The following is a 22,641-nucleotide window of genomic DNA, read 5'->3' on the forward strand; positions in this document are numbered from 1 at the left end:
ATTTAACTTTGATTACAAAATATGAGCGTGTACAAGGTTATGAAGAGGCATGTTCTGAAGGCAGCAATACACATTGAAGCAACATTAGTCAGAGCCGCATACTCAGATCCACGTGGAGGAGGATGGATCACCAAGCAGAACGTTTAGGGCATGTGGACAGCTCCTACATGATCATGAATCACAACCACCACCACAACAAACTGACATCAAGCCTAGGGTAGGAACACCAGCACTTATTCCTCAAACTCTACAATCAAGCCTTCTCCTTGACCTTACAGCAGTGTACTTAGAGGAAAACACAAAGGTACCAAGGCACAGGAAAACCACATATTCAAATTGCAGACGTATTTGTGAAAACAAGCCCTAGTGACTGACACACAGGTATTTTAGTGCCAGTGTGACCTCCGTATGCATAATGGAGAACAGGAGCAGGGCATTACATTCCAGCAAAAATCCAGCTTAAAATAAATAAATCTATCCTTCCGTTACTAATAGCTACCATGTCAGCTGGATACAGTTCGTGTTGGGAAGCTGTTAAGAAATGATGTGAGAAGGCTGCACTGTAGAGAAAATTTCTAATCTGAATTGCTAAAACCAGTGTGCCTTTACTAGCTCAGACAGTTCTGTATTATTTTTTTTAAAAGGATGCAATATCAATTTCTTCATGAGACATCTTTCAAGGGTTCACAACAGCTTCCCAAAGGAAATGAGCAGGCTGAGAGATAGCTTAATTCAACACAACAACCTTGATACATTTCATTTTAAGCCTTTCTCTTGACACTACCTATGAGTTCGGGTATGCTGTGACTGTTGTAACATATCAGAAATATTGCTCACATGGCACAAAAACATAGCTTCAGCTTCCAGTAGCAGGTAGGAACCTGTTGTTTTAAAATATTCAATATTTAACATTTCTGGAAAATTCACCAGAAGGTTGGATCAATGGGCAGAGGCCAATGGGATGAGGTTCAAGATGGCCAAGTGCCAGGGCCTGAACTTTGGCCACAACAACCCCATGCAGTGCTACAGGCTCGGGGCAGAGTGGCTAGAAGACTGGGAAGAGAAAAGGGACCTGGGCGAGGCAATGGCCTCAAGTTGTGCCAGGGGAGGTTCAGGTTGGCAATGAGGAGACATTTCTGCTCAGAAAGAGCAGCCAGGCACTGGGACGGGTTGCCCAGGGAGGTGGTGGAGTCACCGTCCCTGGGGGTGTTCAAGGAAAGGTTGGACGTGGTGCTTGGGGACATGGGTTAGTGGGTGACAGTGGTGGCAGGGGGATGGTTGGACCAGATGATCTTGGAGGGCTTTTCCATGAAGTTCAATACTTCAGATGGTCTTCTACAAGTCTTTACATCAATATACCACACAAAGTTTGGCAGAGCTCAGAGGAGGGACACAGAAAAATTTCAGACCCATCAGGAATATGCACGTGCTCATGAGAATTTTATCTGAACAAGTTCCATTTTGATAAAGCAAATACTTTGCAAAACACTGTAAATAGAAATGATGTAAAATGCAAATTTTACGTTAAACATAACACTCCACCCTAACATTTTTTTCCCACTCTCCTCTTGAAAAACTCAAAACAAGACTAAATGATGTAAAATAACTATTTTAACTAAAATTAACTATTGTAATTTAGCTCAAGCTTTGCTTTTTAAAAAGCAAACAAATTGGACTGGTTGAAAGAAAACAAACATTTCTTTTGACATTTCACCCTTGCATAACACTTTCATTTGCATACACTGCACTGTATAGCTCAAAAAAGGGCAGTATTATTTGTGCCCTCATTCACCATGTACACAAGCCAATACTTACTCAAAATCAGTTTCCTAGCTCAATTAAATAATTGCTTCTCTGAGATATTATCGGTTACTTTTCCTGGTCATCAAATCAAAACAAAACTCCATAAATTACATCGATCCTTGGTATGCAGTAATGTTTTAGCTGACGCATAAAAATTGCTCTCTCTTTGCACACACTCCTCCTTCATTTTTCACTCCAGAAAATAATTGCAAGAGTAGCAACAGAGTGAATTGTCTCTTCAGACAACAGATGAAGAGCTTCAGTAATGTGAGCATCTCCACAGTGCTCATGTAATCTGTCCAAACTTTCTCTTGGAGGGGAAGAAGAAACATTGGATTCCACTCCTAATCCAGTATTGACCTCTGTGCTAAATTAACGGGTGGATCAATGGCTATCAGCACCAGCTGTAACTGTTATAGCAGCACGGACTCCTGTCCACTAGGAATCACTCTGCCTATTAATACATTTCAATAAGGCTGCAAGAAGCACACACGACGCAGTATGTCTTTGTTACTTTTAACCCAAGCTGGTTTCAGACCAGCAAGCTACAGTCTTGGTTTTCCACTCCTTTCATCTGTTCTACGAAGCATGCTATCCCAGCAGACGTGGTGTATAGGAAATTCAGTTCCTGAATTTCCTAAAATGCAGACAGCAATAAAGTAGACAATACCACGACCAACAATTTACTGACCGTGCTGCTATTTTGTCAGCAGTTGTAGCTGTTGGACGACAACTTCTAGAAATTCAAGCCCTCGAGTATGAATAATGCTGCTAGTTTCTCTTATACAGAAAGAAATCACAACTGGGACTCAATTTTCTTACCTACAAAACTAAAGTGGTCCCTTAGCAAAATAGTGCTGGATGTCTCAGAAATGTGCAAGCCCGAGGAATGCAAAAGCAGAAGAAACGAACAGGAGTTTCTGTGTATGTCTACACTGCAGAGTAAACATGGTGCAGAGATGCTCAGACCACTTCATGGAGGCTGCACATCCTCACCCTGACACTGTGCTACGTCTGTGGTAAGTCTGAGGCTTGAAAACCAAGGGATCTGCAAAAAATAACTAAGAAAAACAATCATATTTGGAATGGAGGGCTCGGTGTCTCCATCAGAAAAAATAATGTTATGTGAGTTTAAAAAATAACAATATTGAAACACAGCAAGGAATACGAAAAACAACTTCCAAAACAGACATATTCTCAGCAAGTGCAAATCAGGGTCAGTTGGAGGCAGCTACATCAGCAGACCTTCATTGACAAGAACGTCGAGCTGTAGGCTGCAAAGGGCCCTGCTTCTTAGGACATGGCCAAACATCACTTATTGAGGGGAAGTAGAGAATTTTCTTTCCTCTGTGCTTCTGTGCAGTCTTTGCTGGTTTCGCCATCCCCCCTCCCCCTCCTTTGTTTTCTCTTTAATTAAATTATCCTTACCTCAACCTACCTTTCTTTTCTCTTTAATTAAATTAGCCTTACCTCAGCCTATGAGTTTTTTTTTTTCTTTCTTTTTTTTTCTTCCAGTATACTTTCTTCTTCCCCTCTTCTTTTGAGGAGGGAGAGCAAGAAAGAGGTTGTGATGGAGTCTGGCTACCCAGGTGGCTAAAATCACCAGCACAACCAAACACACAAATTATTGAAGTGCCTACATTGATTAGCTTTAACAGCAATACGCTTGCTGAGCTTTTGGCATAAATTTTGAAACTAATTCAGAGGCCACAATAATACATATATAATTTCCCCTAGCTTAATAAGATTTTTTAAGGCCTTTTGTTTTCTTTTTAGAGTGAATTATTCTTGATGACATATCGGCAAGGCCTGCTTCCTCTCCCTATCAACAGAAATCACAACTCTGCCTTTGGCCTTAGATCAGAAATTACAGGGGCTCAATTACACAGCAATCCACTGCTGTATACCACAGTGCTTAATTATTCTAGCACAGTGCACTATTAATAACCAAATGCATTCTCATTTGAACAGAAAATTCTTTTAAAAAGAAAAAGGAAGCCAAGAACTATAGGCAATATGTTTAATCTTAAAATATTGGAAGTATTCCATCAGCTCCAACACAGACATGCTACATAAAGCCCTTCTTCATTTGATTGTCCCCCCACATGAAAAAATTAATTGCTTTAAAAACCTGGAAGATTCAGAAACTTTTGATCAGCCATTAATATAAACAAGTTAAAAACTGATGATTTTTTCTTCCACATAGTGGGTATTACAGGTATCACACTCGATAAGACATTTCATATTACAAGTCAGACTATTTTCACAAATACGTCCTTACAATCTGCAACATCTCTTTTAATGAAAGGGCAGCATCAACTGGTTTCAGCCCCCCTCATCAGTGGCACTGTGCTATTCCACAACAGCTCCAAAATGGGCAGAGGTTCATACTATGCTCCAACACCCTTCACAGAAAATAAAAAGCTGTGCAGGAAAACACTCCCATTTCTCTCTGAGAGTGAGATGTATTGTTATGCGTGAGAGACCTTTTTAACAGACACCGATTAGGAACATTCTGGCACACTTAGAAATAAATAATAAATAAATAAAAACAACGTCTGTAAATTTACCAGTCTAGACAGTCCAGCATATTGATGTCTCAAACATCACAAATCATAGGATCTACTTCATACTGCATGTGTTGTTTCCTCCTCCAGTTTCAGCCTAATTCTTAATTTAACTCATTTAAATGTCCCTGACAGAGAAAGTCAAAACAATAATGTAAAATCTAAGAAAATGCAGAAGGTGTTAATCATATCAACACACTGCTAGTCTATGTGCCAGCACATTAGGTGCTAAGCTGAATAAGAATCACCTCACCCAGACAATATTCGAACACAAATAACTTCCCTCTTTTAGCTATTTTATTCATCTGCAACCGCAGATATTGGTTTTGTTACAAAAGATCCTGTGGTTGCACTTTACGTGTAAGCTGGGGTCTGACATTTAGAAGAAAAGACACACTTAAAATCCATGTCTGCTGACTGTTGGTTTGTCACAGCTGCCAATGTCTAGTACACCAGCATTTAATTTCATGGTGAAAAGACAGCACTTAGGGTTCACCCACCTACACAGTCTGGGTTTATACATCTATGTTTCCCAATACGGTTAAATTGGCATTTCTCAAAAAATGGAAATAAAAAACAGGAATTAACTTACCTTGCGCCCATCACTCGCATGGCAGTTCACATTTAAAGGTGTCAATAAAGCCATTAGTTTTTCTTCATTACCACTCCTGTAAATGGAGAGGAGGGAATTAGGAAAAGGGGGGAAAAGAGTGTTCTGCAAAATATTTGCTAAAGAGCTGGACATCAGAGTATCATATACTGAAATCTGTACTCTGCCAGGGAGAATGTCAAATGGATTTTCTGCACATTTCAAGACCCAGCATAATTATAGGAAATAGTACTGTAATAGATGATAAAAAAAAAAAAAAACAACTCTTATTTTATTTCCTTAATCTCATCCTATATTTCCTTCATCTAATTTTACAGATCCTCTGAAAGCCATTTGCTGAACTGCTTGTTCTGAATTAAACACATTTTCATTGTATGCAACCCATAACATTCCAAATAACTATAAGCCAATATCCTGATTTTTTTTTATAAGGGTAAACAGCCTGTAAATATGGTCTTGTGCTGTCAGAAGGAAGCCTGAAAGCATCTTCGGAATATAAGGCTGAACTTTACACCTTTTGTATGGGCTTCCATATGTTCTGTTCTGGTAAAGCTTATTTTCAAAATATATCCTAAGGTAGCAGTAAAAAGAAAAAAAAAAGAAGAAAAAAAAAAGAAGAAAAGATAATGGCTAATTTTATTTAATTTGCCCCTAAAAAGAACAGTCACAAAATGATAGAGAGTATTTAAACAGCTTACAGCAAAAACTCAGTATTAACCTTATAACCACCGTGGGGGGGGATTTCAATTACATAAACAGGCTTTTCCATTTCTAGCAGACTATAAAGTCCAAAGAGATTTCTGCTAATGAGGCGGATTATTTGCATCATTCCATGGGAAAGCAATGACAAAACATCACTGTTTCAAAAAATCTCGTTTCCTTTCCTGCTTCTACCCCCAAAATATGCTCTGTATTGTAAGCAGCACTCACCTAGCAGCTTCCAGGAGTTCGTCCTTCTTGTATTCACCTAAATGATTGCAAAATATCATGCTGTTAGCATTTGGCGGAAGACAGATTAAGAAATGCAGTAGGAAGCAAATACAGAATTAAAACAGAGGAGAGGAGAAAAAAAGCCCACACCCCGCTGGGTGATGGAGCTGTGACGTTAGCCAGCTTGTGGAGGCAGCATCACCAGTACCTTGGAGACGGGCAGCAAACTGACGCATCTTCTGGTCCAATCCTCAAATGGAAAGGCTTTCTTCGGACAACCAATGACTGCAAAATCTTACGTCCAGGAACACAGTCCCGCTGATAGCAGTGTGTCAGCTGAAGACAATGTCCCCACCCCCTGCCCTATTCAGTCTGTCACATTCTACTTGGGAAGCATAATAAATTCTGAGACAAAAGCAAGGCAGCGCGGCTGGCTAAAAGGTACAAATTACCCGTCCCCGAACCTCCCGTTCGAACGGCGATATTCAACTTCACCAACTTCTTCAGAAGAGCAAGGATTATTTAGAAAAATCACCAACATCACATCGGCTGCCGCTTCCCAAGAAAGCGTGCATTAGAAATAAAAGGCGCAGACAAAAGGGGATGAACTCTCCAAGAGGCTGTTACGTGACTCTGAGATGAGAGATAACCACGAGCAATACCAAAAGCAACGTTTGCATGTGAAATTTTGAGCTACAACAGACAGCTCAGGAAGGTTGTTGCTCCCACAACAAAAATTAAATATCTTAAAAAGGTTTATTAAACGTAAATAGCTTAAAAAGAGCATGTGGAAATGAACCTGTGGAAATAATTCGGTATTCGACCAAGCAGAAATATGATGGCACGCAACAAAAATTGAAATTTAAGAATTTCAATTTGGAATTTGGAAAAACAGCTCCTGAAAAAGTAGCTTCATAAAATCGTAGAGCAGAGGCTGTCCTAGTAGCCAAAACATGGAGGGCTTGAGAAGCATACCGTATTAATACCTGCCAGAGAACTGAAGCTGCTAATCACAGTGCTGTAAGAACAACAGGAAGATGAGGCTGTCCTGTAAGAAAGATGATAAAATAAACCCTTTGTGTTGCCTCTTATGTGTATTTGTAATAAGAATCCACTGTGCCATGCGTTACAGGCAGGGAAGGCAGTCAGGGCATGGGACTCCAGGTAACCAGGAAAGCCCCTCTGATAAAATATGCCTCAGTAAAGCTTTGTAGGCTGCAGGAGGAGGGTCAGAGCCTTCCTTCATTGGGACTCCCCCCAGCACAGCTCCAGTTATCACCAGGAGAGAAAGCCCACACCGAAAGCAGCCCTCCTGAGGGCCTCGAGCAGCCCTGTTTCGTTCAGCATCCTGCCTTCACCCCAGGGTAAGGTGATGCACCTCCCAGCCCCTCTGCCCCTGAGGAATTCTCAGACAAAGGCAGTGCCTGCAGCCAGCAGCACCGATGGATTATACCATTTAATTGCTTTCTGCAGCAAATTCAGTGTTGGGAATTCACGACGACACGCAGCAAGGAGTTCCACCACGCCAGGCTGCGTGTGAGGGCTGTCTTCACGGAGCGGTTACACGTTGCTGAACCCCAGCACTGCAGCACACGAAGGTGAAAAACTGGAGCTGGCACTGCAAGTGCAGGCCGTGATGAGCTTTTGGAAGAATTTATATGTATTTCTTAGGGAATGCTGGATGATGCAAGAGGTCAAATTACCCCAAAATGCGTCAGGTGTTAGTCTTAGTGCTTCTCTCCAGCTTCCTCAGGGGGGTTCCTGCCCACCACAGGTAGCAGCCTGTTCGAGCCCCTCTGTGTGTGTTCCTCTTTTTTATTTTAATGAAGATAAAATACTGGGCACAGCTGTGAGTGTTTCAAATCAATGCTGAATGAAAAGCTCTGGCCAGCATGTGACTAAGGGAAAAAAAAAAAAGACGTTTTATTACTACTGCATTACTCGTGCAACAATCTTAAACAGCTGGATTTCCTGCAGGAGAGTTATTGGCCTATATTATATCAACACTTCAGGGACCTAATCGGATTAAAAGGCCTGTTTACAGATTCGGGTTTGGCAGTGCATTTAGCAGTTCTAACCAGGCTTTTGAATACTACTGTATTAGACAAGTATAATACCATTTTTCCTCCCTGCTCAATAAGGTGCTACACAAAAGCCCTTTCCTCAAAGACCCTGCTTGTTGAAAGCGTCACTGACCGAAAGAAATGGAAGGCTGTGCTTCTTGGCTCCAAAACGTCCTGTTGCATGCCTAAGTAAATCGGTCACTTTTACTTCGAGGTAGAAAAAAAAGTATTTACAGATACTGTTGAAATTCATACAAACGGATGCTGAAATCCATCAGAGCTCTCCTACACTGTGATCCGGATTAGGAAAACATTATCTTGTAATTGGCCAACTTTGTTACTCTCTAAGAGCTGTCAGCATTTTACAGAGCAATACCTAAAATGATACAGGCACTCGTACCTCTGGTTGCACCACCAATTTGATAAAAAATCTGCAGGGCTCTGCATTTCTGAAGCTCCTGGCTAGGAGCTGGATGAAGGGGAAGCCCCTGGCCACTTTGCAAACAGCTGGTGGGATGCCACCAAGCAGAGAGAAGGCTGGTTAGTGGCATTTGGGAGAAGTGGGTGGCTCTGCCTGCAAAACCAGCTTCTCCTGGCACAGGCTGTGCTCCCACCAGAGGGCTCTGCCAACACGGCTACAGTCACTTAGCGATGAAGCCTATCAAAGGCCATCCTGCAGCATTTGGCCACAGCTACCTAATAAAACATTCATTTTCAAAGCATTTGAAAACAAACCATGCGTGGTTATGGCTGAGATGAATTTCTAATTCGGAGCTAAGTACACGAATACAGGCTATCATCCTCAAGCAGTACTTCTGCTCAAAGAATGTCAAACCGCTTGACTCGAACCAAAGTAATAACATCTCTTACTGAGCTCCTTTCTGCAGGTTAGGGTCTGTCGATTTGTAGAAGGGCATCTTCAGAACAAAGTGCAGGTAACAGCCTGAACTCCTCTTTCAAATCTCTTAGTAATTGCTAACTTGATTGAGAGAGTAACAGAGAGAAAGACATCCCTGCAATCACAGCATTAATACAGAGGATTTTTGGCAGCGGTATTTGGGATGGCACAAATATTGTCTGCCAGAGGTGTGAAAGTTCATGTTGTTTAGACCCTGCCATAGAAGACCAAAACAGCAATTCAACAAATAACAGTGCAAACAATTCTCACCTATTTGCTATCTGGCCCTTCCACCACAGCACAAATCAGGGTTTCCTTTCTATGTGTGGTGGTAAGCCCAAGGACATCCTGCCAAGCATGTACTCCATATGCCACGCTGTGCAGGTGAGAAGTTGCCTGGCCTGCCTTTGCTCTTGGTTTGAAAGAACCCAGAGCAGAAATCCAGAAGGGTTGTGGCTTAGCCTGGCAGCCCACAAGAAAAGTGCTGGTCCTGTTCGCCTCTTCTCGCTGGGTAGCCCACAGATGGTCGCTCTGTCAGTCTCTGAAGGGGCATAAAATGGGGAGCAGACAGAGCTGCTCATCATCTTCACAGAATCACAGAATGGCTGAGGTTGGAAGGGACCTCTGAAGATCATCAAAAAAAAGTCCAACCTCCCTGCCAAGCAGGGTCACCTTGAGCACATTGCATAGCATGGCATCCAGGTGGGTCTTGAATATCTCCAGAGAAGGAGACTCCACAACCTCTCTGGGCAACAATCTTGTCAGGCAAAAGCTGGTAAATACTCACTGTCTGCTGTTCACAGCACCTGACTGAGCTCATTCCTTACAGCTTGCTCAGCATCCTTTAAACCCTTCAGCTTGCTCCTAGCTCCAGATGGAACCACTGCTCTGCTGATGCTGGAACCAGGAGGCCACCGCAGGTAACCACAGCCAACCAGTTGTGGTGGTTTTACTCTGCTGGGCAGCTCCGATGTGGGTTCCCCATGGGCAACAGATCCCAACAGATCCCCCGCTCCTGCATGGGCTCCTCTCCACAGGCTACAGGTCTGGCTTGGAGTCTGCTCCCTGTGGGACCCATGGGCTGCAGGGGGACAGCCTGCTCCACCAGGGGCCTCTCCCTGCACAGGCCACAGGGGAACTGCTGCTGCCTGCCTGCAGCACCTCCTGCTGCACTCACCTGGGGGCTGCAGGGCTGCTGCTCACTCCTCGCTCTCCCAGCTGCTGTTTTGCCACATTTTTTTCCCCGTTCTTAAATATACTCTCTCAGAACAGTGTTGCTCATTGGCTCAGCCCTGGCCAGCAGTGGATCCCTTTGCAGCAGTCTGAAACCATCCCTTATCTAACATGAGGTAGCTTCTAGACTCTTCTCTAGACAGCCGTGTATCAACAGTGACAGGCTGAAAGCTTTATGGGCTCCTTACATATTTCCTCAGGTGTTTCTTTTGTGTTTGTCGGCTTAATGATAGCAGTTGCAGCCAGGGAAGCACAAGCAGCCTTTTGCAGTTAGACTCCACGAGCTCTCCTCTGCTACCAACCTGCTCCTCCTGCCTCCCATCTTAGAGATCACATCTTCCTGCCTAACCATGTGGCAACTGGTGCCACGTGGTCATCACAGCTGGGCCACACTGACAATCTCAATACAGCACAAACAACTTCAGTGCTGAAGAGCTGCAAGGAATAAGCTACTCCCAGCTTTAATTCAGTAGAAGCTTTTACATTTTAAACTTACCAGATGAGTCTGAGATATCACAGTCATGTATGCATGTTTGAGAGAGGCAAATCCCAAATTCTGGAAAAGCCTAACATAGCAGATCAGTCCTGAAGCAGACTAGAGATTCTGCTTTAACTCTCTGCCAGAAGTGCTGAAATTTCACCTGATTACTGCAAACTGCAGAAGCAATCCAAATGGCACACACTGACAGTCCTTTTCTCAACACACCTACGCCAAGGAACAAGGTAAGGGAGCTCTCTCTGTTCCTCCCCTCCAACATGTCAGCTAACACAGAAACCAACTGGAACTGAAACAACCTGGACAAAGCAGCTTTTGCTTTATCATGCTACCGTGTGTTTTCCACAGTGAGGACGACTCCCTAAAAATTAATGTCACACGTTAAATAAAGCCATCAGTATCCAACACTACACCAAAAAAAAAAAAAACGGTGAGAAATTGATGAAAAGATTTTTAATCAAACTGAAAAACTAGATAGGATAAACAATTTGCATGCAATATAGAATCACAATTGCACGCATAAATCCCCAGGGTACTGATAAACAGTGAAAACACCAGCTAATGGCACCCTGCCTTTGAGACCTGTGCCAGAAGGACCTAGGACAGATCAACATGCAACTGGCCACAGCCTGCATAAAGATGATTTGTGAATACTACAGAGTCGCAGAATGGTTGAGATTGGAAGGGACTTTTGGAGGTCTTCTGGTCAACCTCTGTTACTTCTCATTTGCTTAGGGTTAATGTTTGTAGTGTGTTTCCTTAGCAAGATTTTGGTAGCAGGGGGCTGCAGGGGTGGCCTCTGTGAGAAGACTCCCAAAGCTGCCCCACATTAGAGAAGGGCCAGTTTCAGCTGGCTCCAAAGGGACCTGCTGCTGGCCAGAGCTGAGCCAAAAAGTGATGTTGTTTGTGTCTTTATGAGAACATATTTAAGACAGAGAAAAAAACTGCTGCACAACAACAGCTGGAAGAATAAGGAGTGAGCAGCAACCCTGCAGACCACAGGTGAGTGCAGCAGGAAGGCAGGAGGTGCTCCAGGTATGCAGCTGAAGTTCCCCTGCAGTCTGTGGAGAGGCCCCTGGTGGAGCAGGCTGTCCCCCTGCAGCCCATGGGTCCCACATGGAGCAGATCTCCACGCTGCAGCCCCCCCATGGGTGGAGGAGCCCCCGGTGGAGCTCCTTAAGGAGGGGGAGTGAGAGAGCAGCTATGGTGCAGTTCAGCTGCCCAGCAGGGTAAAACCAGCACAGCATTGCAACTCCTTGTAGGTTTTATCTGCAAATGCTGAAGATAATTATTTTAAGAGTTTGTTTTCAAATGTTGCAGTATCTTCAGGGAATTAGATGAGAACTCTCCTGAGTGTTCTGGAAATTGTTGGTCTAATTAGTCAGTAAATCTTGTCTTTTCCTGGATCTTTTTTTCTCTTGAAATCATGTTGAGCTTTGCAGGAAAACCTGTTCCTCATCATTGGCAGGAAAAAGGTAGTTTTGTCTCAAGAGTTCTCCTGCTTTTGTCCGTCCCCACAACTGCAAGATGGTAGATGAATGTTTCCCTCTTGAAGAGCTAGCAGGTCAGGGGGAAAATTAATTTCTGGCTTATGTACATTATGTGCATCGTCATTCCTTACCATACGTGGCCTCACCTTACCATATAGCATGCTCCATCTTCATTTTTTCTCTCTTTGCTAGGGTTAGGAGCAGTATCTTGTAGGTGAGAAAAAAGGGAAGGAAAGGACAGGTATGACTTTGCTGAGCCCCTGCTACTTAACTGCTGGCCAGGCATCCCTCCCTAAAACCTGGAAGCACCGTATGTCCGAGGGTGGTTCAGGTTGTCAGATGACACCACTGATACTTAGAGGGGAATTTTATCGTGCAGCACCATCTGTGCGTTCAGGGATGATGAGTACTTCTATACCTAAGCACAGTCTTCTATTTGGGCCAAAATGGCAAATGGAAGAACCGTATCAACAAAAACAAAGTCCAACTGCCTTTACACTGCTTGATGACTCCTACACAGTCCCCTGCCAGGGCTGAGAACTATTGGTATGACTGTTACACAGAGGAAGGGAAAACAAAACCTGCTAGTACTCACTCCCTTTGAATATTTCCTTGCCTTGCTTGTGTCCTTTACCCAAATGCAGAAACATTTCAAGTGCAGTAAAGCCTCTTCTGCTAGAAGCATATGCTAGAACTCTTGCAATGGCACAATTTTATGTTTGAACACGGGCTGCGATCCAATGACAGTGACCTCTCTCTGGCAGTTTCCATTGCCGAAACCTGTGAAGATAGACACAGTTCTTTTATAACCTGTCTTTGCCCTGCTTTGCTGAGATATGCTCAGAGGATGGGAAAAAAAATGGAAATTTCTCAGTTAAGCAAGAGGCCTAAGCTGGTGGTGGTGAAGATATAATATTATTTCTTCTTGATGGTGCATGCTCTCTGGAAGGAGTAATAATGCTGAGTAAGCTCTTACTAAAAAAATACACTAGGCCACAACAGAGAAAACCTGTGTTAACTCTTGCATGGATTTTTTTATATATATTTTTTTATATATTTTACAGTCCAAGAGCAATTGGTGGATTGTTCTTCCCCTATCCACCCATGCCGTAACTGTGTGGTCGTCTTCCAGCCACTGCAAATTTCACTGGACTGCCATGACTTCTCAAATGCGATGGATGGTGGCTTAGCAACTTCATCCACCAGTTCCCTCAGGACCTGTGGATGTATTTCATCATGTCCTGTGGACAGCTCATGGTTTTGCAGCTGGACGGCGATTACAGGTTTCTCGTGTTTGTGCTGCTTTCTCCTCTCTCCTCCAAACTGTACCTGGCTGTTCCTTATTTTCCAACCGTCTTCTGGCTCTAATTAGGAAATAATAGCGTGTTAACACAGGGAAAATTTTTATTGTGGAGAAGATGCGTATTTTTAAAAATATTTGAAATGAACTGTTGGCACGTTACTTTCCTGCTCGGTATGACAAAATTGTTTTCCGTAGCAAACTGTTATTTCTGTCTCGACATTCTTTTGGTAAGAATTTACTTGCTGTACTTTGCTGAAGAATAACATAAAAGTAAGTTGACTTTTTTTTTTTCTTCTCCTTTTTATGATACCCGTGCTTTTGGTAATGAAGATAACGTTGTACTGTAGTTTTCTTTAGCTTCCCAAATACAGATGAGTTCATTGCTGTGTGAGAGACTGGTTTGCCTCGTTTCTTCTATTTACAAAGAATTACGTCTTTCTAGAATGTGACTAGGTTGCCCCTGAAATTTTTCTCTGGAGAGTTGAAGATGCACAAGTGGGGTTGGTGGTGACTGCAGAGATGCACGAGAGAGACCGAGCTGAGGAGTCTCTGACAGAAGCACCTGGCACAGAGGCAGCAGAGCGATCGTGGTCATCGGTTTGTTGAGGGTTGTGCTGATTCACTTGCTGCTTATCCTCGGCGATGCTGCCAGCAGAGGTGGCACAGCTCCTCTCACTTGTCTTTTTCCTGCCTTCTGCTTGCTACTCTGTGGGCTAGAGATGCTGGAAGTGCTTTGTGTTTTTCTCTGGGAGGCACAGAAATGATTTAACTAGGACTGAATTCCCTCCAGAGTAAATGCCACAGGACAAGTGTGGCAACAGAAGTGCATTTGTAGGAGGTGGCAGCTTTTGTTTTCTCAAGCTTGTCATATACGTTTAGGTATGAGGTTACAGAGGAATGACTGCATTGTTCAGACATTTAAAATTAATAAAAACACAGGTTGGCACATATGTGCCACATGTCTTGTATTAATGTACTAGGAAAAAAATACCGTTAAAGCTGTGCAAATTGTTGGTACAAAATTCATAATGTTTTCTGTATATGAGCACATAGATTTCTTTTTTGTTGTTGTTAAGATAAATGCTCATGTTTTGAATCAATCTATAGATTTTCAGGTGCCGTACCCCCAGGTAGCTGGCATGTTTTATTTACCATGGGAAAATCAGAGTTTGCAAAATGTAGTCTGCTCATGTTGACTGCAGAGTTCTCCTCAGAGAATGACTGGATGGTGAAGCATATATTTTTGGAGCTTGCTTTCATACAACATAGTTGTGCTGAGGCTATGTATTTTTCTTGCTAGTTTTCTCTCATGGTTTGTGTCAATAGTAAACAGGCATTTATATGATTTTTCTTTAAAGACTCTTAGGGGGGAATCAAATAATTTCCCTGTTTGAGGTTGTTTAGAAGGACGGGGGAGAGAGCTAGCTCTTGAACAGGATGCACTATGAAAACAGCTTATTTCTTCTGCTGCGTTCTCTTCAAGCACTGCTCCCACACAGCTCCATCCCATAGGGTACATTCCCCTGGAGCAAACTGCCCCAGCACAGGTTCCCCACAGGTGGCAGCTCCCCCCAGACCCCCTGTTCCTGCGTGGGTTCCTCTCCACGGGCTGCAGCTCCGGCCCGGGGCCTGCTTCTGCGGGGGCTCTCCATGGGCCGCAGCCTCCTCCAGGCCACATCCACCTGCTCCACCGGGGGCTCCTCCACCCATGGGGGGGCTGCAGCGTGGAGATCTGCTCCATGTGGGACCCATGGGCTGCAGGGGGACAGCCTGCTCCACCAGGGGCCTCTCCACAGGTCTCAGGGGAATGGCTGCTGCCTGCCTGCAGCACCTCCTGCTGCATTCACCTGGGGGGCTGCAGGGCTGCTTCTCGCTCCTCACTCTTTCAGCAGCTGTTGCTCAGCAGTTTTTTCCCTTTTTTCCCTTCTGGTCCGACCATCCCCATACCACCAATGTCACCCACTAAACCCTGTCCCCAAGCACCACGTCCAGCCTTTCCTTGAACACCCCCAGGGACAGTGACTCCACCACCTCCCAGTGCCTGACTGCTCTTTCTGAGAGGAAATGTCTCTTCATTTCTAAGGACAAGGGCCTAACATTAAAGCCCATAGGAAATAGTATATCACTGAGAAAATAACATCTTGCTGGGGCTGTTTTGAGCCATAGTATTTCAAATGCATAGCTACTATGAAAAACTAAGTTTCTCTACCACTTCAAAACAGACACACAATTTTTTGGGTGGTTCAGCTAACCAGCAGTCTCTCAGCACCAGACTACCTGTTCAATTTCAGCACAGACTTGTCTTTACCAGGTGCAATTTATCCTTCAGGCAAAGGAAAGCTGAAATCCTGACTCCTTGCATTCATTTCTGCAATCGCCTGGCCACGGGAGGAAGTCCTTCCCAAAAGAGGTCAACTCAAAATGGCCATGCTTTGAAACGAGGCCGCTCCTGCCTGCTCTGTGGAACAGCAGATGTCAAACCGAGATGCCACGGCAGCCTATACAGTGCCTTACATCTGGGACAAAACACTACAGATCCTAAAATTAGCAAGAGGACTTGGGAGCAGAATGCACGCCAATCTGCATATGACTTTGGGCATGTCATTGACTGCAGAAGAAAGTAATATTTAACTGGAGGAGTGATGGTGCTTAATCCTCTAAGCAGCGTCTGTTAGAGTAGTAATTACTGTTATTACTACAATGAAGTAGCAGGAGTAATATGGCCATCAAGAAATGGCTTTTATAAAAATATTATTATAGGCTGGAATTTATTAAAAAAGAATAGATTGGAACAGAATCGGCTCTCAGCTATTCACTGGGGAGGTCTCAAGACTCTGCCTCCCTTCTCGCCTGCTGGCAGCAACTGAACTAAAGCAAAGGTTGTGTTTGACAGAGTCCAGCTCTCTGCATAAATCCATCCAAAAGCTTTTCAGAAGCAAATAGCCTGATTTCCCCAGATTTAATGCCATCCTGTGTTTGGACTTTGTTACTTACTCCCTCTCCCACATTACTGTACCACCAGCAAAAGCAGACTGTCCATAGAAATTGGGGAATTTGGCACCGAATCAGCCATTTGTCATGGAAGCAGCTGTTTCAGGGCTGATGGTGGCAGACACGAGGATCCAAGAGGCATTCAAAAGTACTGATACGCATCGTAGGTTTTTACTGCTCTCTTTACAACACTCGTATCGACAAGCTTCCCTATCTACAGTCAGGGTAGGCACATCCACAGAACAGCTGGCAGCCTCGGCAGCCACTTGTGTCATCTGGCTTGGCTTACGTAAAATACACAAGCACAGAAAGAGGAGATGATTTTGTTGAAGACAGCAGTCAGTTAAAAGCTGCTAGTGATGCTAGAACACCCCGAGTCCGCTCCTTGTGTAAGGGCAGAGCTGCTTCCCTGCCCAAATTGAAAACAAAATAAACTGAATTCTGAATGTCTGCCAAAACATTCTTGCAATTGCGCAAAATAAAGTTCAAACAAATAGTAAGAACATTGTATTCTTAAAAGAGAAGAGAAAAGAAACTTGCAGAGCACAGAAGGAGGTGAACCATGATGCTCTATTACCAATAAATATCCAAATGAACTCAAAGGCTGTAAATGTTACTGAAACAGCAGAAAATACAGAAGGTTTAATTTCAAAACAGAAGGGAATGCCCTCAAAAGAGTAAATGCTCACTTTTTAAGTGACCAAAGGAAAATACAGATCTTTAGAAAGGAAATTGGCTATTCAAAAACCTCCGCCCTTATAGAATAGGTCACTATTTCAAAATACATTAGGAGGAAAACCTTTCAAAATGTATGCTTGAAAATGCTACAGCTTCAGCCTTGTCCTCTCACTGCAGTGCAGTACTGGGTTTTATGTAACTTCTATTCAAAGAACAGATACCTGGCAAAAAGAAACAGCACCCATGAGCAACAACCTCCTGGCCGTATCTTTTAAAAGCATTTACAAATGCTTTTAAATGGTCCTTAAATATTGAGGCACTTTGTTACCAGTTCCTCTTCCCCCCACCATCCAGAAAGCCTCGAAGCACTGCTTGTACTCAGAGTAAAATCCCATGCTTGTTTTTCCCCAACACCTGAAAAAACAACGCTGCTCTCCCTGGAGTATGGCAGCTTTCTCCAAAGAAGGAAGTCATCAAACACCAGTTGTCTTTTTCAGCTTCCCTTGGCTCATTCAGCTACTCTAGATTGGCACCTCATAATGTTAATTCTGCTTCTGAAAGATGCTTCATCTGCGATGCACTGCAGACATTTCATTGCTAAAGACAACTGACTTCCTTTTAAGAAAGGGGAGATTGATTCAAGCGACTTTAGATGCACACGCTTGACCTCAACATCAAGTGCAGGTTGAAAACAATTCTCAAGGAAAGATGACAGACACATTAGGTGACAACATCAGACAGGTAAATTACCCCCAAACCAATCCTTGATGCAGTTACTGATGGTTAAAAGAAGGAAAGCACCACATCCATGGAGATACATGAGGAAATCTTAGTTCAGATGGCATCAGTACAGGTGTTGTAGGAACAGTAAAGAGCCTGAAGGGAAAATAAAAAAAGTTGTCCTTGAAAGGCAAACCACGAGGCTCAAAGGAGGGAATCAACTTACTCTGGGCTTCAACGATTTATTCCTAACACCTTCAGTTCAGTGGGATAAACTTCAGTGGGATAAACAGTGATCTGTCATTACCTTAGCCACAGTAGTGCCTATAGTGCCAAAGCTACCACTACATTGCTCATTTTTCCTCCAACAGTGCAGTGTTTCCTCCAACCACAGCGTTGCCTGGGCAGCTTCAATTCTGACATTTCTACGCATTTTCATGCCTTTCTGTTCAGCTTTCAGATATTTCACGACCCCCATCCCCATATGCACTTCCCTAAGATTTTGAGTTTGGTTTAATTAAGCCAAAGGTACGTGCAAACAAGCAAATTGTGAATCGCGTCCTTTCTAACTAGCAGTTCACACAATTTGCAGAGTGCAGGTATAACAAGAACCAGCAGTCTTGGGTAAGTGTTACTAAATCCTATGATTGACCAAATGTTATTTGCAACAACTGGTGTGTTTCTTGGTGACTGGAGAAACCAAGAAACAGCAAGAATTTCTCAGATAAAGTAAAATATTTTAAGGGCAAAGCCGCTAGCTGATGTGAGGGAAGAAATGCAAGGCAAATGCAACTAAAACCCCGAGCCTACACAGAACATGAAACAGTAATTTCAAGTTAATTGCTTCCTTTATTTTGATTGAATGCAATTCTTTAAAAATCATCCTTGTTAATTCTTTTATTGCTCCAAGCACTTCACTAAAGATTGCTTAACTCTGGATACCGTGTTTACAATGAGTGACTGCTTGTGTTGAATAGATCTTTAACAACTCACAGCCGGGCTGAAGCATTCCAATGTCACCCGCTTTCAAAATTTTGTTAAATACTATTTACATTTATACTACTTAGACTTAAAGCTTGTGGGTATGTGCTTGTATGGTGTCCTCAATCTACCACCATTCCCCTGCCCGGTAGCATATTCTGGTGCATGAGCCGGATGCTTCCTTAAGGTAGCATGCTGGAACAAATGCTTCCTACAGCAATGAAGTAGCCAATTTTCAGCAGCAAAGCGGTAATAGAACCAACAGAAGTAATTTGAAGGTTCTGCAAATGGAAATTTTCCAGAAATGTCCAATTTAGTCCAACTGGGGTGGACTACCGTAGGGACAGCTGAAAGCACACCTCTGAATGCAGCGTGAACATGTGCCAGATTTGAGGAGTCTGCTCTGACAACTCTAATACCAAAACAACTCGACAAAAATACATGGTTTCAGACACTGAGAAAACAGCTTGTTCTTACCCTGTCCTCACTACATCTTTTCCACTGCACCTTGGGAAAAAAAGAAAATTGAAAAAAATCCCCCTGCAGCAGAATGTAATCTGGGAATTTTAGTGGGAGCTAAAGCTAACAGCGTCAAAGCTGCAGCAATCAGGAGTTTTGCTTTAGTTTCTTCAAAAAACCATTAGTGCACCTCAACAATCTTTTCATGTTTTTCAGAGCTCCTTACCTTGCAATCAGCAGAAGAAAATCACATTGTACATACCATTCCCTCCACCCCAAATGCAAAATCAAGCAAGAAGAAATCTGCAACGATCTAACGTTAATTTGTGTACCCAGACTGCCATTAAGAACAGGGCAATCCCTTCAGAAACAAAAGGTACAATCAGAGTGTCCATCAACGAGACACCATTGGGCAGCACTTCATTTTGGAAGGCCACAGTCTCTTTCCCTCCATCTCCCTAGCAGAGTACTTACCACCCCAGCGATCACAGACTCTGCAGCAGTGCTCAGACCTCGTCAGGGCAAGCTGAAGACACTGCACCAACCCTACAGAACACAACTCTGAATACTCAATTATCTTTCAAAGGGCATGGTGACCTGGAGAGGCTCCTGTCAAGTAGAGAAAGCAATTACCAACTCCCCCTTCAAAAAAGAAAGAAAGAAGACCCAGGGAACTGTAGACCAGTGACCCTCACTCCCGTCCTGTGGAAAGGTATTTAGCAAATAACTCTGGAAGCAATTTCTAGACACGTGAAGGACGAGAAGGTGATCAGGAGTTGTCAGCATGGAGTTACGAGAATCATGCCTGAGGCAACCGATAACCTTTTACAATAAGATGATTGGCTTTATGGATGACAGGACAGCATCGCGTACTGTTTATCTTGACTTCAGTAAGGCTTCTGACCCTGTCTCCCACAACATCCTCACAAATTGATTAAGTACAGGCTAGACAAGTGGATAGTGAGATGGACTGAAAATTGGATAAAATGCTAGACTCAAAGAGCTGCGATCAGCATCTTGAAACCCACAGGCATGTCAGTCACTACTGGATTACCCTGGGAGTCAGTATTAGGAACCATACTATTTAATATCTTCATTTATGACCTAGGCAATAGGGAAGAGGGCAAGTTTGTAGACGATACAAAACCATGAGGAATGGTTGGTAAACCACGTGGTTGTGCCATCTTTCAGATCCTGGATCTGGAAAAGAATCCTTTTTCAGCAGTCTTGATCGTACCTGAACTTCAGAGGAAAACTTGCTTCAGCAGTCAGGATTGTACGTGGTACTCTGCTAACTGCAGGAACTGTTCCCATTTCAACTGCAAATACACCAGTCACTGTCTCCTGCAATGGGATTCTCTTCTTGCACCAGAAGCAGCCACATCTGCTTGCTTTCTCCACATGTTATAAAGGAAAATGATCTGTGGAAGGGAAGTTCCAATTTTTGGAAGCACCTTGTCTGGAAACGCGGTGCGCCAAGTAGAAATGCAAAAGGGAATAAGAAGTAATGTAGGGAACAGCCTGCCGTTTCTAAGAAACTTAAGTCTGTTAAAAAAAATAAATATAAAAGGCACCGTGAGGAGAACGCAGACGTGGTGACATGAGCTTTGCTACTTACACAGAGCCAACCACCTCTGCCTTCTAAGGTATGAGCTCTGCTATTATGAACAAATGCTGGCAAGTTTAATTACTATGGGTGTAACCTTTTAGTAACTACTGACAAAGGAGAGCTTCGTAGAAACTTGTTCAAAATATTGAATTAATAAAATGTAATAGATGATGACTGACTTCAGGTTTTAATGAGGAAATACGCTGATTTGTTCAGGTGGACTATTACATCTCTGGGTTAACTAAATCCCAATGGCATTTTATTTTTACTTCTAAAGACTTCATCTAGACTTAATACAAATTAGTTGTGCTACGTTCTGGAAAGCTTAGGATATCTCTTTTCATGCACCTGAGTTATCCTAAATCTCTCAGCCACAGCTCGTTTGCCTTTTGACACAGAATTTTTTTTATTTTTTTTCCTCTCCCAAAGGAATAAGCCTGGGAATACGAAAACACTTCCCCAGTGAACTGCTAAAAAGAGGTAGTTAAAAACAGCCTAATCATTTGCTTGATTGTTGGTTGGTTTGTTTTATCTTAAAAAATACCAGAACCCACCAGAACCCACCTTTCTTTTCCCCTGAGATAGCTTGCTTTCCACTGCTAATCTACGCCCTACAACTAACTGCCAGTGATCAACCCTCAAAGACCAACCCTAGCTGACCTTATCACAGCACTTCCACTGCAGCAAATCCTCCCCCAAGTTAATTAAAAGGACTAACACATACAACAACGAAAAGAACATGAGTCATATAGGCCCTAATAAGATCTTAAAATTAGGAAAGTGCTTTTATTACCCAACATAGCAGGATCTGTGGAGTCTGGAGCAGAGCAGCAGAGAACTAAGCTTATTATCCGTAAAAAGGAAAGCCAAATCTTACGGTATTTCAGATGAATGTGTTATCAGCACAGAGCCTGCTTCTATCAAGAAAACGAAATGATTAGACTATGTCGATCACAGAGGATATAGCCTCTTTTGTCTAAATTTTGGGTCTGTAAGCACTTCCAGGGAAAACTAAAACGACAGCAGCATCTACACATTATATCTGCACATCTAAAGACAAGGCTCTAAGTCACCACTGAAAGCTCTTGTTCTATTTGAACAAAAACACAGCTAGCCCTGTGGGGCAAGAATAAAAAAGCATCACAGAAAACAAAGGTTTCTGATACAAGGATAATCAACAGCAAAATGAACATATATTCATATGTCATGGCTTACTGTTTTTTGTTTTTTTTTTTTTTTTTTAATTCTAGTTCTCTAAGAGTTGCAACATAATTGAGTATGATTTAATCAATGCATTTCCAAAGTACCAAATGTGTTGCTTAATTTTTTTTTAAATCGTGCCAGATGCATGAAAATTTTCCATTAATAATGTGGTAACGATTTAAAATTCTGTTCCCTGGTGTAAGACCAACAGCAGATTAACTATTACATTGAAATTAGAAACTGCTCAACATGTCACACCAAGGAAAGCACTTAATTATATCATTCTTTTAAGCATAGGAGCAGCACCATCGCACTACAAGAAAGAATTATGTATTTGTACCACATTAGGTACAAATCACATAGTAAGCCTTAATTTCAAAAAACAAACAAACAAAACAAAAAACAATCCCTAAAGCACACTGAAAACGAGCAGGTCTGTGAAACACGGAAGGATGAACCTGTGTTGCCAGAGCTTCTTCTTCGTGTATGAAAGAAGTAATGATAAAGAAAGACCCTAGCTAATGCATTTTAAAAGGCATGGGTGATTTCTTACCTCCCAATGAAAGCATACCTTTTAAAATTACCTGCCAAATGAACACTCAGCCTA

General features: G+C 42.8%; 1 protein-coding gene across 2 annotated transcripts in view; it reads right to left on the reverse strand.

The window, feature by feature from the left end:
- The window catches only part of TNKS (tankyrase), a 101,053-nt gene that overhangs the window by 45,225 nt on the left and 33,187 nt on the right, over positions 1-22,641 (reverse strand). For both annotated transcript variants that reach the window (XM_068681664.1, XM_068681665.1), the window contains exons 4-5: positions 5,911-5,947; positions 4,963-5,038 (exon numbers count right to left, since the gene is read on the reverse strand). In XM_068681664.1, coding sequence (XP_068537765.1) covers positions 4,963-5,038; positions 5,911-5,947 — 113 coding nt within the window. The remainder of the gene's footprint in view (positions 1-4,962; positions 5,039-5,910; positions 5,948-22,641) is intronic.

The sequence above is a fragment of the Anas acuta genome, chromosome 4 (assembly GCF_963932015.1).
Source record: "Anas acuta chromosome 4, bAnaAcu1.1, whole genome shotgun sequence".
NCBI classification, from domain to species: domain Eukaryota; kingdom Metazoa; phylum Chordata; class Aves; order Anseriformes; family Anatidae; genus Anas; species Anas acuta.